The sequence below is a fragment of the Populus nigra genome, chromosome 6 (assembly GCF_951802175.1).
Source record: "Populus nigra chromosome 6, ddPopNigr1.1, whole genome shotgun sequence".
Taxonomy (NCBI): domain Eukaryota; kingdom Viridiplantae; phylum Streptophyta; class Magnoliopsida; order Malpighiales; family Salicaceae; genus Populus; species Populus nigra.
The window spans coordinates 17,124,032-17,141,329 of record NC_084857.1 but is presented as its reverse complement, the minus strand read 5'-3'; the positions used below and the strand labels follow the sequence as shown (position 1 = coordinate 17,141,329).

Genomic DNA, 17,298 nt, shown 5'->3' with positions numbered 1-17,298 from the left:
ATGGATGACCTAGCAACAAATGGCTAGCTAACATTAGCGCAACGTCACACAAAACCTTGTCATGATAGGTTTTAATGGAAAAAGGTACACAGACTTGCTTTGTCACCCAAATCTCCCCATTCTCATTTAGCCATCGCAAACTATACAGCCTGGGATGTGGAATGGTAGTTAAACCCAATTTCTCCACCAAGATAGTTGATGCAACATTAGTGCAACTTCCATTATCAATGATCATCCCACACACCTTATCTCGAATCTGACATCGAGTATGAAAGATGTTCTCGCGTTTCTCATCACTAACGTCAATTTGTGCATTTAGAACCCGTTGCATAATCAATAAATCTCCCTTCACTGGTTCAAAATCCTCTTTTTGTTCAGCCACTTGTACCTCATCTTCAGTTTCAACCTCATCTCCACTGATCAGCTCTCCATGATCCCCATGCAAAATCATCATCCTTTTATTTGGACATTCCGAAGCAATGTGCCCATGTTCGAAGCACTTGAAGCATTTGATGTCCCGGGACCTCCTAGGATGTTAAGGTTCTATCACCTTCTCATTTCCTTCAAAGAATCAGAACTGGTATTCCTCTTATTAAACTCCACCTTCTCATCTCGTTTAGGTGTGCTCCATATTCGTGTAGGCGTAGAAATAACCCTTGTCATACTTGACGTAGTTGCACCAGTTCGGACACCTCCTCATTTCTGCTGCCTCTCTACTCGAGTTGCAAGCTTTATAACATCCTCGAGGAAGATATACAGTTGTAATTCAACAACATTAGTTATATCCTTCCTCAACCCTCCAAAAAATCTAACTATTTTTTGCTCTTGGGGTTCCATCAATTCACATCGAATCAGCAGCAACTTAAACTCTTTCACATACTCTTCCACACTCAAAGATCCTTGTTGCAAAGTCTGAAGTCTGTTGTATAGCTCCTGTTTATAGTAATTAGAAAGAAATCGCTTCTTCATCACTCTTTTCATAGTTGCCCACGTTGTAATCTCCTTTTCTCCATACCATCTCCTCCGAATCTTTAAGTTTTCCCACCATAAAAGAGCATAATCCATAAACTCAAGTGCTGCCACATTGCACTTCCTTTCTTCAGAATATTCATATCATTCAAACACCTTTTTAACCTTCTAAATCCACTATAAGTATTCCTCGGGTGAACTACTTCCTCTAAACAGTGGAATCTTAGATTTGAGACCATTAGGAGGATTTTAATTTTGCCTTCTTGGTCTGCCCCTATCGTCGGTCTCATCATCCCCGTTTAGATCTTCGTTAGCTTCTATAATATCATTTCGTGGCACCCTAAGTGCTTGCCTATGTTGGGGTTGCAAATTATTTCTTTGCATCATTTGCATAAAGGTATTCAACTGTTAACGAATTCCAATCATTTCATCCCGAATCTCAACATGAGATCGTTGTAAGCCCATAACCTGTGCTTGTTCCAAACTTAACCCTCTTGGCAAATCTTCTTTATCTCTAGCCATAATTAAGTTTATCAACCTCAATTACAGCAAGCCTTTCTTCTGTTTTTGGCTCCTGCCTTAGATTGCAACTGATGCTCTGATACCAGATGATGTGTCGTGAATGATTCGAAAATCAACAACAATGAATCTGATAAAAAATGGATAAAGGATAGGTATGATTGATTGTCTTTCTTTAGGTGTTTAGGCTAGATTATAGTGATTTTAAGGTAAATAAGATGGAGGATAGACTAGAATGATACTTTGTTAAGTCGATCTGGACGCCACAAAGATCAATCTAGGATTTCGACGCCACACTCTTTATGATTGAAGAGTGATAAATCAAGTAGGGTTTTTTTACAAAAATCAATTTGGAAGAACAATTCTTAATTTCTCTTAATTAAGTTTCAAATCTTGGCCAAAAGTGCTTATTACATATTCTGATACAATATTTATAATTGGAACATCTCTTCATAGTTAGGAAAATTCAACATGACAGAAGTCAAGCCAAAAAATTAGACTTTGACAAAGTAACTAGACAAATTTAACTGGCACACCTTTTCTGACATTAATTGAAACATAAACAGACCAAATTTAAAACGACTATAACTTCTTGCACAAAAGTCCAATGCAATCATAGTTGGACAATCTAGAAAGATCACATTCTGAACTTGAAATCCACCTAGATTAATCTTGTCTTCACATGCAATAGATGACTTCAAAATCGGGTTCAAATTCATCTACTATTCTGACCGTAAACAACATCAATTTCTTTACTTATTTACATTATTAATCCAAACTCAAGTAGCCCAACATCAAAAAAACCATTAAGGACTTTTCTCATGTCCAAGTTTCAATTGTAGGCAAATAAGAACCTTTGAACCAATTTCGAACAGATTGCTAGCTTTTAACTCCGAAGCAGCTTCAATCATTTCAATTTAACTCGTTAAGGCCCTTTGCAGTTGTTTCGCTCTCGCTTTTATTATTGGACCATTTGAATCTTCTTGTAGATTAGGTTTGGCTTTATGAGATGGATTATAATTCTCATGATATACATCATCTACTTAGTCCTTCACCCTTTTTTTTTCACTTTTCTTAATTGTTTAGTTTTTTATATATTAAAATAAAATCATTTTTAAATAAATAATTATATGATATTTAAAAAATCATACAATTATGCCATGCCTTTTTTTTATGTATAGTATCTCGAACCTGCTTATACACATCGAACTAGATCCATACACTCCAACAAGGCCTGCAAAATAGAACTTGTACCCTTAGTGGATAAAGGGAGTCGAACTAGATACTATATAGGGAGCATATCTCTTGACTTCTATTTCTCTTTAGCAACTCGACCACCCAATAATGGTCATGTCATGCTTTAAAAAAAATTATTTATTTCTCAAGAATTTAAAACTTTCAAATATTTGTGAATAGTTATCTCAATTACGATGTAATTAAATAAAAATAGAATTTAAAAATAGTCATGCGTTGGTGTAATTCCAATTCTCATTTGCTGCGACTGCATGCACATCCAAAGTTGAGAAGGCAACATCCATATAACTAAAAACTTCGGTCACTCATTTACCAAGACACCAACTCCTTACCGTCCTTTGCAGTATCTGGAAATGCATGTAAATTAATCTTTCTGATGGCCTCAAATAACAACTTTGGAAATTATGAGCCTATGATTCCTAAGACTTTCTCCTTCAACTATTGAATATTACTAGTATATTGGTTCACGTTTTGCAACAGTTTAATAAAAAATTTTTAAATGTTAAAAAATATTAATAATATAGAGAATATTTAAAGTGTCTTAGGTCTGGCAACCAAGTTAGATCCAATAACATTAGATTTGACGACCATTCTAGACCCGATGACATTAGATCTAGTGGTCGAGCCAGATCCGATAGCCTTGGATCTGACAACAATTTTTGACTCGATAGCGTTGGCTCTTGAGGCCAAGCTATATCCAATAGCCTTGGGTCTGGAAGGTAAGCCAGAATCAATGACATTAGGTTTGGCGGCCAAGCCAGGCCCAATTGTGGCTCTGGATCTGGTGATCCAGCCAGACCCAATAGTTGTGAGTATAGCTGCATTGCCAGACCTAATAGTCTTGAGTCTGAAAAAACATTTAAAACTGCTATTGAAATATCATAAATAATTTTTTTTGTATTTTTTTATATTTCTTATAAAAAAAATATTTAAACTACTCTTGAAGTATCATTCACAAAAATATCAATTATTATTTTTTATTTTTTTATAAAAATATATTTGAACTACCCTTGAAGTATACTAAATAATTTTTTTGATTAATTGTTTCTATTTCTTATAAAAACAAATATTTAAACAATCCTTAAGTATCAAAATGCTAATTAAATTTTTTATTAAAAAATATTTAAACTACTCTTGAAATATTTTTTTATGAATATTTTTTTTTAAAGTTAAATTACCCTCAAAATTTCCTAAACATAATTTTTTTATAAATGTTTTCTATTTTTTAAAAAATTCTAAATATTTTTTTTAATTTTTTTCTATTTCTTATATAAAAAACATTTAAACTATTCTTAAAATATCCTCAACCAAAATGTTAATTATTTTTATTTATAAATTTTTTTTATTTTTTTATAAAAAAATATTTAAACTAACCTTAAAATATCATAAACAAAAATGTTAATTAATTATTTTTATATAATTTTTTTATTTGTTATATAAAAACTTTTGAATTACCCTTAAAGTATCGTAAATAATTTTTTTATAATTGTTTTTTTATTTTTTATCAAAAAATATTTAAATTATCCTTAAAATATCCTAAACAGAAATTCTAATTAATATTTTTTATTTTTTTTATAAAAAAAACATTTATACTACCCTTAAAGTATCATAAATATTTTTTTTAATTTTTGCTATTTTTTATATAAAAAAATTAAACTACTCTTAAAATATCCTAAACAGAAATCCTAATTAATTTTTATTTATTTATTTATTTAAAATGAGTCTCACAACTATGCCGAACTCAACATCATTAGGTTTGGTGGCCAAGCCAAACCTAATAGCCTTGAGTCTGATTGTCATTCCAGATTTGAAATAAAAAATAGAAAAAACAACACCCCTAATAGCATTAAGTATGGCTGTCAAGCCGAGCCCAACAACTTTTGACATAAGAAACAAAAAAGACAACCCCCTGTAACCCTCTTGACATCTTGACATCTACAGCGTCGTCCACAGGCACAATGCAATAAATCTATATACACAACACCAGCACAGTTTTTTCCCACGTATAATGAGAAAGAACTGCAAATTGGCGACAGATATCATCACTGCTTGATCTGCTAACTGTGCCAGACCAATTTACTCCATCTCTAGCTTAAAATAACAAGAAAATGCAAATGGAATTAATATAAATATGATTCATTGAGGTTTCTCCATGTACTTATCCTGCAATTGCTAATGATCACATTCATGCAGCTAAATATCATATCAATTTAAAAATACTTCAAATATTTAACCATCAACATCAACTTCAGAATCATGCATCCTGCTCTAATAAAAATGAAAACTGAATCTGATTCAGATGACAATAGTTCTATGACACTTGGCCCTTGTGAATTCATCACCTTGTCAAAAGCAGATAGAAAAGCCAGTCTTGTATTTTCACCATTTCAATAGCAATGACTAAGCTATTTACTTCTTTTAAATCACGAATGCTATATTCCTCCTCAGTGGAGTTTTATATTTTCTAAGCGTCCATTTGTGCTTCTTCACGTCTTCCGTTGACACATTATGAAGAGATACCTAGCAAACATTAAAAAAAAAAACAGTTTTTGTACAAAAAAATGAATCAGCCCATAAGAAGCTATTTCAAACAGAAACCACTTATGACAAATCACAGTCTGGGTGACAGGAAAATTTTTGGCATCGGAAATTCTAACATTTATCTGTACAGCCAGAAGAAGGTTCGGATATATAGCACAAATGCTTTTTAAGAAACTTGTATCGTAGTTAAGAGGTAGTTTTTTATTTTCTTATCCATGTTACTACAAAAAGGTTATAGCCAAATAAGGCGGCACCTAGCTGTTGGTGATGAAGCACGGAATGAATGAATAAATATCTTGCAAGTTTCCTATAAGGACAATAGTTATATTATTCTGACACAGATTGTTATGTAATTGAAACGAGCTGTTCAACAAAAAAATTTCCCAGGGACAAACTTCGGTTTGAATTTAAAGGTTTTAATTAATGAGATAAGTGGCAAACATCTAACTTCAATCAGGGCTATGATAATTTTTATTTTTTTGGGATCACCAAAACCAACCACATCAGGTACAATTTGCAAGTTAATACATATAGAAGTATCAAAGATAATGCACCTTGAAGAGATTTCTCAAAGTCTTGAAGCTGTGAGATGAAACCAGAATTAGGTCCAGCCTGAGGCCTTTTACTCTTCACATGTGCCAAAGCTTCAGATAGTCTCATTCCATGCCTTTTCATCAAATAAGCAACAACAATAGTCACACTGAAAAGCAGGACACATACATTGAAACAAATTCAGTCCAATAAGAAGTATTGCATAACCCACTTTCAAACTGCAACCATCTAAAGAAGCAAAATGAATTTTTTCTTTTCTTCAAATTTATTTCCAAAGTTATTCTTGAAAGGGATGCTCTTTATTTTATTAGAGGTGTGAATCCATGTAATTTTTCTAATGTGATAAATGCTATAGATAAAATTAAAAGAATTAATAAGACAATCATAAAAATGATGAGTACGATCCAAAGGGTATCTCCTATGTTGGAACAGAAAATATGCTCATCCACTAGACACCTCCGATGGTTCTCCAATCACAATCAATGTATTGAAACATGTCATCACCGCTAAAACACTTGCTGAAGTCTTTTCCATATTTTTGACACCAACAATTGTAAAGTTAATTGCAAGATATCCAATACTACTGTGCCTTCATGCAGATATTATTATAAAATGAAATTGAATCATTTAAGTCACATGAATGTATGATCACCAATTTAACAGTACAGAGGCTCAATGAATGTACTATCCACAAGGTAAAAATTGACCAACCAAGTTGTAGGAACCAAATGTATTATTTATTAATTAATCCATCTAAAAAGTTATTCCCAAGGGGACTGATTGGTCAATGTTAGATGCATAGTATATCGCACTAAGAAGATAGAGAACATGTTTCCTGAAAATCAAGTGACCCCTGCAGGGAAAGATGAACCACCTTCGGGACCTTCCAACAAAGCAATGGACCAAAACACCACCTCCCTGCCTCTTGGCTTCGTCAATAAAATTGAAACACTTGTCGAAGTACTGCCTTAAATTGGTGTCATTTCTATCCGCGACTACCTCAAAAGAAACACCACAAGTCAATTTGAGTTCTAGAAGCGGTGCAAACCATCACAAGCTCCATATGAATGAGAGAGAGAATTAAACATGGAATGCTGATGCAAAGCAAGGAGAGATTACAACAAGATTGTGGGTTTGACAAGTAGTCTTCTTTACAGTACAAAGATATTACTTCAGCTACAAATAGATAATACATCAGATGCAAAGAGCAGACTGTAGCGCCTTAGAGAGGAAAAAAATGGGGAAAGAAAAATAAATGCAAGGAAAACAAAGGAAAAAAGAAAATTGTTAAAGAAATCATCACTTGAGGTATGCCAGTGAAAGAGAATTACTAATACTATCACACCAGTTAGTAGGAAGGCACATACCTCCAATGACTTCATATACAAAATCATTTGGAAAAGAGGGAGGCAATGAATTAGCTACAGTTAAGATGTGTGTAATATTCTTGCTATTAAGTGCATCCTTGTTAGTAGCAGCACCCACAGAACCCAAGAATAGGCCCTGAGAAATCAAAAGAAATTACAGAAAATTCAGGCAAACAATTAAAATCCCAATCAAGACATCAATTAATATAAACATCAAAGTTAACTTACCTCTTCAATCTGGCATGGAACATCATCTCCCTTAAAGAATCTAGCTACATTTATAACTCGCAAAAGTGCTGCTTCTTGATTCTTGATCGAATCATCAATCTGATTATTCATGGCTTGCAGGATAAGACTTTTATTTTCCACTTGTTGCTTATGTTCTTCCTTGAAGTGAAGGAAGAGATTGTTAAGATTTAAATGATTAGCCAATTCACATTTCCAACTCTAGGTTATATGATATGAATAACATTGAATGTTTATTATCCCATATCACAATTACAACCTGGTACGACTATGAACACCAAACTATATTACTGAACAATTTACGGAACCATTCTCGAGAACCACATTATAACATTAATAACATTGTACTGGATTCTAATTTTACACAAAATGATGTAAACAACAAGGAATAGAAGTAGCCAAATTGGGAATTGAAAAGATGAAATCTTTACAACAAGAAATATAACAAGATCAAAACTTTTATTCTACAAAAGGATCAAATATACCAAAAACAACAAAAATTCCATCTGGGTATTCTTCGAGTTTCCACCTATTTAAGAATAAACAAATGTAAAATGAAGAGGGAGAGAGAGAAGGAGAAGATTCTATTAACCTTCAAAGTTCAATCAAAAGAAATCTCTGAATCTCCTCGTCCTCTCTAGTAGTGCTGGAAGAAGAGCAACTAAGAGAATTCTCTGCGTACCCACTATTTTGATCTTCTGAGTTTTGACACGTCCAAGTGTAAAATAAGAAAAAGATGAAGGGCATGTCTGTAAAGTTATTGGAAGGGCAAATTGGGCTATTAAAGAAAAAAGAGCCCTTCAACAGTTTCACTCCACTGGAGCCGTGATAAGCAAAATGAAAGCAGTGAGTGGTGGAAATGGAGAGTTTTGGGGTTGGAAATGGGAACATAAAAGAAGAAGGATAAAACAAAGTAAAGCATCGAAATCCTCTGATTCAGCAACAGGAGGAGGAGGAGGAGGTTACTGGTTCCCTTTAAAGCAAGCTGTGACCGCAGGTGCGCTTGCTCTTACTGGGGACACAGTAGCTCAAGTTACAGACCGCTGGAAAAAGAACAAGCCATCCAAACGACACTCCTATGACCAAGACGCTTCTCAGAATTCCAATGACAATCAGGTCAGTGTGTGTGTGTTTTCTTTTATTTATTATTATTATTATTATTTTTTGCCATTTATTGGAAATGAATTTAAACATGTTGTTATGTTTGTTGATTTATTTAGCAGTAAATTTGAATAATTGATTTGTGTTTTCCTTGAACTTGGTTTGGAAAAAAATGGCAATGCTATTAGCTTAGCTTATAAATTCAGTCTAATGTTGCAAGTCTACAACTATTTTGGTAAGTTTAGATGTTTCAAAATCAATGTAATAATTTTCACCATAATAAATACATGAAAAAGAAAAAAAAAAGGCAATATAGAAGGTATAAATTCACTGCTTCTGTCTGAAAACTCATTTGGTTTGCCCAAGGCTATGGCTTGCGATTTTGTGTTCTAAACCCAACATAGAACTTATTGGCAGTGTTTTCTATGCTTGTGATTAGTACTGATTCTTAAACTTTTCTTTCATCTAATAAGACTTTGCACAGTCCAACCTTGTTTCCTACAGCAAGATAACATGGAAAGTATGTTGACCAACACATAATATTGCGTTACTCTAAATATCACTGGAGACTACATTCATCCATTGCCATTTCATGTACTGGAAGTAGGCAAATGTTACTGATTTCTAATCTGGGCCAGCAACCTTTGTGATGCATTTAGGACAAGCCTATGTTGTTGTTTTTCAATGTTTATTCTTATCTACATAGTGTGCTTAAAGTTGTTTTGAGTTTGGATTTTGATGAAATGCTCTTGTTTAGGATTTTATTGGGATTTTCCTTTCCGATCATGATTGGCTTCGTGCCTTGCGAATGACTTCTTATGGGTTTCTATTGTATGGTCCTGGTTCTTATGCATGGTACCAATATCTTGACCGTTGTTTGCCAAAGCAGACAGTGAAGAATCTGATGCTAAAGGTACTAGTTTCTTTGGATATCACTGTTAGCTAATCATAATCAGGATAAACTTGATAGGTCAAAGAGTAGCTTCTTTAAAAAATATGATGCAAATTCTTAGTTTCTTTTCAGGTTTTATTGAACCAAATAGTGCTTGGTCCATCAGTGATTGCTGTTGTCTTTGCATGGAACAATCTATGGCAAGGGAAGCTTTCACAGCTTCCAGAGAAGTATCAAAGAGATGCTCTTCCAACATTGCTCTATGGTAATTCAAACTTTCATTGATTTGAAAACAAGTTTTTGTGTGATTTGATATTTGATATCTGGTTTCAATGCAGGATTTAGGTTCTGGATACCTGTCAGCGTATTGAATTTTTGGTACATCTTCTGCCCTTTTTTGGCGTGCCCTTTATAGTCCCTGGATTGAAACCCTTGAGCACAATGATGATTATATGAAGAACAGCACTCTGATTTTTAATCCTTTATTTTTTTCTCAAATGCACAATTAACCACTCCTTTTTGGTGCTTTCATTTGTTACCTGGGGTTTTTGGGAGAAACAAATGCTAATATAGCTACAAAAACCTTTCTAAATTGGAGTATAACTGCTAGTGAGAAAAAAATGTGATTTAAAACTTTTTGGTAAAAGTTTTGTCTAATGCCATAAAAAAGCTGTGTTATGTTGTATATCAGAGTACAATTGTACACTTATACATTATGCATGCACATAAAATTCTCTGGCAAAATTCATAAAATTGATGTCTTAGAATTATACTTATTTTCCAAGTTTTTTATTTTGGCTAATTCTTTATAAGCAACAGGGATTTCTTCCACTGACTTATTTCCCTCATGGAGCCAGAGACATCAAAATATGGAAATCGTTTTTGTTAAACTTATTTTCACTAAAACAAGCAAGGTTTAAATTTCACAACTTTTGTTCCACTTCTAAAGTTGGTGAAATTCACCAACGCACAAGGTTTTTAGACACTGCATGCTTATGTTGAGGGACTTGTTTATGTAGAAGCTCTGATAATTTATTCCGCTCCTGTCAGGGAGAAAAGCTTATAACTTCAAATTAACTTGTAAACTGTTCTTAAAAAATAAAAATAAAAACTTGTTAAGTGTATGTTTCTCTGGCTTAAAACTCTTTCAAGAAAGCATCCGGTATGTGAGGTTATGAAGATTCACCTTGCTGCCAAACGCCCTCACGAAATTTAGAAAGTCACCCTTATCAAACCATGGATATGGTAAGACTATATATTCTGCAACAAGTTGAGTTTTATCCGAACAGTTGACTGGGGATATTTTTTTACTAGTTACATGAACATAGCATAATGTTTTCTCTCAGCCTCTCTGATCCAGTTACTTTTATGTGCTATGAGATTTAGAACCAAACCTGTGAAACAATTCTTCTAGAATAGATTTTGATTGAGGTTGCTAAAAAGGCATGCTCCATCTCACAAATCCTCTCATGAAGGTTCATTAATGACTGCCTAAGGACTATGGTGTGAACGAGGGTCAATAAGTTAGTATTTATAAAGATAGCTTCCCCCGTCACGTTAGAAAACTTTGAAACTCCGATTATATGATTTTGCTTAACAACTATAGGGACATTGTTTGGGGGAGTCTGACTTTCCAAGATTATCAGGAGTGAAATTGATGGTGTTAAATTCCTAAACTTCATATGATAAACCTCTACTTAGAACATGGTCCTGCAGCGCAAACTTTCAGCTATTGTTTCTTAGTAAGTGAATAGTTTTTTGAACTGCTGGCATGATTATGCAATATATCTGGCAATTTTGTAGGGCTGTCCCCATTCAAGCTCGTGTAGCTTTCATGTCCACGGGGTCTATATTTTGGAACTTCTGCTTGTCCTCAACATTGAACAAGTAGATTCATCATGTCAGCATTCTGAACATGAGGTTCGTTTTTCATATTTAAGAATGAGCTTTGTAATACTGTCTCTGCTTTTATTTTTATCCTTGTTATTTAAAATAACAATGTGAAACAGTTCGACCTTTCCTCCTGTGAAACACGCAGTTAGGTAGACCATGATTGGCTCAAGAGAATGGCAGCTGTGAGCATTGATTACAATCTTAGAGCAACTTGAGATTTTTACCTATTTAAAAAACGAGCTTGGCTGTATGAGATTTTCTGAAAACATTTTGGTTTTGTTGTAATTCGATTGTATGAGAATAGAAAATAATTGTTCATTGACTAATAACCGAGCAGTATGCTGGAGGAAGTAGGAAAGTTACTTGTGTCTTCCATCTGCTGATTTCTTTTCTTCATTGGGCAATGCCAATTCTCTCTCAAACCTTTTAATAGTTGGTTGGGGTGCTCGTAAACCTGGGCAGGTGTTGTCCACAGGGTTATTAATTATGTAATGGTTTACGTTGTTTTTTATTGGAATGATAAATTTGATTCTATTTTGTAGTCATTCAAAATGCAAACCCTGTAATGATATGGTTTATATAATCCACATGCAAAAAAACAAATCATGAAAAGTCATGATAGAAGAGTGACATAAAAATTATTTAAACCAAAGCACTAATATTATTGGAATGAATATCTATATAATGATTAGTGTGAATCACAAATGAGAAGTATAATAAAGACATCACAATGATAGTTATATCTTGATAAATTAAATTTATTGTTTGTCCCAACAAAGAAAAATATTGTGTCACACAAAACACAAGTTTATTCAAAATATTATGACTTCAAAGCAAACCTAAGTACGAGCTAAATAATATTATTTATAATAGGTAAAACAAATTTACTAAACAATTCTGGAAATAATAATAATAATAGAGTTTTAAATAAAATAGGCAAAATAACTATAAATCAACAACAAAACTAATACAAATCTTGTATAGTAGCTTCTAGATCTTATTTTAAGGCATTCTTAATGTTTGATTCATCTGAAATTTTAGCCTAATATAAAAAAAACCTCTCAAAATATCTTGTAGACTTTCAACTTGATCCAACATTCAGATTGAAATTATATTTGTTTAGCATAAAATTATGCATTTGAAAAAATCAACCCAAAACTAACTTTAACTCTCCTAAATAAGCATGAAAATCTTCGTAATACCTGTTGCTCCTTAATTTTCTTATAGGATATGAAAACTCCTAAAATATTATAACCTTTAAATGCCATTAGTCATCATTTCCTTGTGTAACTAGGATAAATAAAGAATACTTATAAGAAAAAGATTTTAGAATATTAAAAGAATTCTTGCCACACCTAAAAATTATATTATTGTCTATTAAAGATCTTTATAGAACTAGAAAACTCATAAAATAAGTTGTTGACCATCTTTGTATCATTGGGAAAAGAGTCTTTAAAATAAAAATTCCACAAGTCAAAAGGTAATAAATAACAAAATCCACTTTTAACCTTCTAACCTATATTGTGATTCATTCTTAATCTTTGATTGACGTAAAATTTTAACCCCATGTAGAATAATATGTCTAGAAACACTAGGTAAAATTTCATCCCAATTAAATTGTCTAATTGATAGTTATTGATGCAATCCTAACTTCAACACCAAGAGACTCATTGGAGGTTCCATTAGATCCGGTCACAAGATTTAGAGCAAAAAGATTTAAAGAGGTAATTAATGGACTTCTTCAAGATATATGAGTTAAGGTGGACTTCGAGAGGATATCAAAGAATAAAGAAGCCTGATTAATTTGATTCATGTTTAAGAAATACTTATAAAAGAGCATCCAGACATTACAAAAAGATTAGAATAAGAAAAATCAAATTTGCCAGTTTTGACCTTTCATTACTGTTTTAGTCATAACTGGAACTAAAAAAAAAATTAATACGATTCTAGTTGCATTGGAAAGTAGATATCCATATATTTCTAGCGATACATCATAGACCTTTCAATTTGTCAAGACAAGAAAGAACTATTCATTTGAAGTTGGGTTTTGATTTTGGTGGCATATTATAAAATTCGACTTTAGTTTTGTTTTAATTAGTTTAGCTATTATATATTTATAGTTTATTTTAGGCCCTGCAACATTTAAGGATTTATTTAGGTTATGTTTTATTTTATTATTTTAGTTATTTTGAACTTTTATTGTGTTAAGGTCTATTTATCAAGTTTAGTTCCATTAAGTCAAATTAGGGTTAGCTTTTATACTGTATAAATCAATTGTTAACATCATTTTCTAGTTTATGAAATTTTCTATAAAGTTGTTGCATAATGTGTGCTTTATTTTTCTTCTTGTAATTAAGTGATTTTCATACTAGATTCTTGATTGAACTTGTAAACTCTTCAAAAAATTAATCAACTTCATTGTGATTTATACTTCTTGATCGTGTCTCATTGTAGGCATAGGGTGGGGGTGATCAATTGCATAAAACTTCAATTATCTAAGGCAAAGTTCTTGTTAGGTTAAGTTGCAAACTTTTCTTCAAACCTCAAATTAGCAATCTAAGAGACAATTCTGCATCATTTATGCTTGATAGTGTAAAACTAGATATTAGATAACATTACACTAAAATCCAAATTTGATTGTTCAACATTTGCATGGATCGTATCATCCCCTCTCTCTTTAAGAAGACTCATCCTCGAATCATTTTGTGGTAGAGAAACATCACTAAAACTCTTATTATGAACATGACACCTCATATAAAAGATGCTCTCTCGTTGCTCCTCCAAATCAGTCGTTTTATCTTGTAATTCCATTGTATTTTTCACCACAAGCACTTTTCCCACTCCGAATACACATCATGATTGTTTTTCCTTTTAAACTAAGGAATCTTTATGTTAATAATTACCATCACCCATCTCATCAAAATCATCACACCTCCTACCATTGTTTCCATCCCAATCATTCTTTTTTCTCAAAACATCAATTACATCATCATGTCTCTTTATTCTCTCTATCTTATCCTTAAATTCTTTATTACCTTTGTTCAACCTTTATAACATCTTTAAATCTTCAAAACACTCCAGTGATAAGAAGATTTTATTTTCTCACTCCTTCACGTGTTTACACTTCTCTCGAGTTTCACTCAATTGAGCTTTTCACTATAAAATTCAACACAACCAAAAAGAATAACTTAGTTGGGCAATCCAAATATAAATAATGAATTAATAAGCAAGAAATATATGAAAACAAGAAAAACTAAAAACTATTATTACAATTCTAGGAGTAACAAGCGAATTTGTACTAGATATGAATATTTTTTAAGACACGAAAAAAAATTATAAGAAAATATTATGAAAACGAATTGATTGAAACCCAAACAACACTTTATTATACTTCTTGTTATAATCCAATTTTAGGTTTCCTCCAAATTGTCCTTTTCTTTTAAAAAAAAATGAAAAGCAACAAAAAAATAAAAAATGAAAATGAAAAAAGACTAGCAACCAAGATCAGGTTCAAAAGTGCTTCAATGTATGGAGGAACCAACCTGGAATTTTGAATAAAATCGAGAGCCAAATTGTACCCCATAGTACTCAAAATTAAAATAAAATGCAGATTCAAGGTTAAATTAAATGATTATCGAATGAATTTGCATAAAAATTAAGTCTGAGAACTTAATTAGACTTTTAATAAGTCAATTTGATTTAATCATGGACCCAATTAAAAGAATTGATTAAGTGCAAGGACTTAATTAGATGTTTAATTAGTCAAATTAATTTTTATTAGTGACTTAATTGGTGAAAAAATAAGTTTAAAAACCTAATTTTGGCCTAATTAAGAAAATTAGAATTTCAAAGGACTAGATTTAATTTTTTTCAAACTCAATTGGGTGAAATCAAGAATAAAAATTGCAAGAAACTAGAAGTTTGAAACTCAATTGAGGGTCAAATTAAAGAATTTCAAAACCAAAGAGTATTTTGCAAAAGCGCAAAAATTCAAGAGTCCAATCAAAGAAGATCAATGGTGCAATTGCAAAGAATCTAAAAGATTAGAGGTAATTAGGAGTTTCATTATAAAATTCTAAAGGTTTAAGGAACAAATTAAAAATACTTTAATTTCATTATTCATTATTTTCTTCCCATTAAAATAAAAAAAAATAATGACCAAATATTTTTTTTCGCTCTAATTTCTTCCTCATCATATCACACAAATCTTATATCAAGTTATACCCTGTTATTTATACTTCACTCTAAGCCAAAATTTCAGCTCTAATAGCTGAACTCTTGCAAATTCTCTTTTAAAAATACTACCCAACATTGTTATGCCTGTAAAAAAAAAAAAAAAAAAAGAACAACCTTCGTCTTTATAAATTGCACAAAGCAGGACAAGTTTTTATCTTTTGCTCTAACGAATGGCTGTCTTTTATTCTCTACCATTAAGAGTCGAGATTCCATTAACTCATAAGCCTTATAACTTCCCTATTTCTCTTATAAAAACCCCACAAAACTCTAACCAAGCAGCTTGGAGGGGGGGATGAACACTTCCCTATTTCTCAGCTCCTATCCTCTTCCACCTTTGGTCAGCTTTTCCTCACGGCTCCACACCCACCACTACTTCTAGTCTCATTTTTCATTTAGGGTTCACCATTTTTTCAACACTTGTCCTCCACCTGTGAACCACAACCAAGAATAGCTCCCCACAGCCTCCTCTCCACTGGTTACCGCACAGTGACCTCAGCCACAGCAGCGCAGCAACACCAACAGGAGTCTCAGCATTAGCAGCTACACGTTACAGCTTCTCAGTCCAGCACACAAAACACAACGAAAGGTGCACTTCTCTTCTCTACTTAGTAACGTGAACTCCAGCGGCAATGCCCAGCCTCTCCATGCTGGCGGCTCCTCCACACCAGCAACAACATAACACCAGTAGTGAGCTCTTGACAGATCGTCCTCCTAAAGCAGTAGCAGAGGTGGTTCTTCCTAGTCACATCAGCAGCAAAGCTTCATCATCCCTAGTGCAACAACATCAACTTGCTCCAGCAGTGGCGCAGCCGCTAGCATAGCAGCGTGCATCTCCTCTGAGCAGCAGTGCCAGCCGCCAGCTCCTCCTCCAAAAGCAAGCTTTCAATCTTCGGCCATATAACTTCTTCTCCCCTCCCTCCCTCCCTCGTGGGTGTTGTGCATGAAAATACATGGAGAATTAATTAATTCCTATGTTGGCAATTGTTCTTACTAGAATTTTTCCACCATGTCGAGCCAGTAGTGGAAAAAAAGGGGCCGAACCTCCATTCCGCCGAACCCACGTTGCTATGATGAATCCAGCCCTCATATACAAAAAAAAAAACAAAAGAATCAAGTTGGGTTGGTGGCACATTCCATTAGCATGGACTTACCCTTTGCCTAATAAACCTAGTCTAAGTTGTTGGGCCATGCCCAACCTAAATCTAAAGCACGTTTAGCTTGTTCTAATTTTACTTAAAGTGTTAGATTTTAGTATTTAAGTTTGTCAAACATTATTTTAAAATATTTTTAATGCATTTAATTTTAAGCTAAGGATGTTTGATAAACACATCCTATAACTTTTTCCAGTAGTTTTAGGTTGCCTCTATTTTAGGATCTCGTAAAATATACCTTAAAAAAATTTCAAAAAATTCTAAAAAACTTTACGAACCATTTTAAAATTATTTATGGCTCCGTCGTGTATTTTCTCAATAATTTTGTCTAATATCAAGTTATACACTTGCATTCTAAGATACAGACCCAGTATTAAAAATACTCCATTTTTCTCCGAACTTTTTTTTAAAATATAGAAAATTAAAAAAAAATCCCTTATACAAAAATATTTTTTTCTTCAAAAATTTCACTTAATATTGGGTTATAGACTTACATAATAAGATATAGACCCGGTATTAAAAATACCTGATTTGTATAAGAAATTTCAAAAAAATCCTCATTTCAAAAAATACAAAA

The 17,298-nt window shown here is 32.8% G+C and overlaps 2 protein-coding genes across 7 annotated transcripts; one reads left to right on the top strand and one right to left on the bottom strand.

Annotated features, from left to right (window-relative positions):
• Positions 1-4,428: 4,428 nt before the first annotated feature.
• Positions 4,429-8,189, bottom strand: LOC133697279 (dual specificity protein phosphatase 1). Of its 4 annotated transcripts, none has more exons than XM_062119751.1 (6): positions 8,041-8,189; positions 7,431-7,585; positions 7,203-7,338; positions 6,710-6,830; positions 5,838-5,983; positions 4,429-4,833 (listed from the first exon to the last, which is right to left on the bottom strand). In XM_062119751.1, the coding sequence occupies exons 2-6, from the start codon at positions 7,539-7,541 to the stop codon at positions 4,712-4,714; spliced, it is 636 nt and encodes a 211-aa protein (XP_061975735.1). In that variant the 5' UTR covers positions 7,542-7,585; positions 8,041-8,189; the 3' UTR covers positions 4,429-4,711. The 4 variants fall into 4 exon arrangements, with proteins under 4 accessions (XP_061975735.1, XP_061975734.1, XP_061975737.1 ...); XM_062119750.1 differs by having other exon boundaries at positions 7,431-7,589; positions 8,041-8,183; XM_062119753.1 differs by having other exon boundaries at positions 4,687-4,829; positions 7,431-7,589; positions 8,041-8,180.
• Positions 8,190-8,248: 59 nt separating this feature from the next.
• LOC133697278 (protein sym-1) lies at positions 8,249-11,868 on the top strand. 3 transcript variants are annotated; one of them, XM_062119749.1, is made up of 6 exons: positions 8,249-8,564; positions 9,439-9,462; positions 9,574-9,706; positions 9,780-9,819; positions 11,245-11,361; positions 11,480-11,868. In XM_062119749.1, the coding sequence occupies exons 1-5, from the start codon at positions 8,286-8,288 to the stop codon at positions 11,330-11,332; spliced, it is 564 nt and encodes a 187-aa protein (XP_061975733.1). In that variant the 5' UTR covers positions 8,249-8,285; the 3' UTR covers positions 11,333-11,361; positions 11,480-11,868. The 3 variants fall into 3 exon arrangements, with proteins under 3 accessions (XP_061975733.1, XP_061975731.1, XP_061975732.1); XM_062119747.1 differs by having other exon boundaries at positions 9,307-9,462; XM_062119748.1 differs by having other exon boundaries at positions 9,307-9,462; positions 11,451-11,868.
• The last annotated feature ends 5,430 nt before the right edge of the window (positions 11,869-17,298 follow it).

What these genes read in the sequence shown, in the direction of transcription:
- LOC133697279 (XM_062119751.1), bottom strand. Translation starts at nt 7,541, where the DNA reads ATGAATAATCAGATTGATGATTCGATCAAGAATCAAGAAGCAGCACTT. An exon ending in TTCCATGCCAGATTGAAGAG is followed by an intron (nt 7,339 to 7,430) that starts GTAAGTTAACTT and finishes TTGATTTCTCAG; the next exon opens with GGCCTATTCTTGGGTTCTGT. An exon ending in CTTTGAGAAATCTCTTCAAG is followed by an intron (nt 4,834 to 5,837) that starts GTGCATTATCTT and finishes TGTTATTTTAAG; the next exon opens with CTAGAGATGGAGTAAATTGG.
- LOC133697278 (XM_062119747.1), top strand. Translation starts at nt 8,286, where the DNA reads ATGAAAGCAGTGAGTGGTGGAAATGGAGAGTTTTGGGGTTGGAAATGG. An exon ending in AGAATTCCAATGACAATCAG is followed by an intron (nt 8,565 to 9,306) that starts GTCAGTGTGTGT and finishes GCTCTTGTTTAG; the next exon opens with GATTTTATTGGGATTTTCCT. An exon ending in TGAAGAATCTGATGCTAAAG is followed by an intron (nt 9,463 to 9,573) that starts GTACTAGTTTCT and finishes GTTTCTTTTCAG; the next exon opens with GTTTTATTGAACCAAATAGT.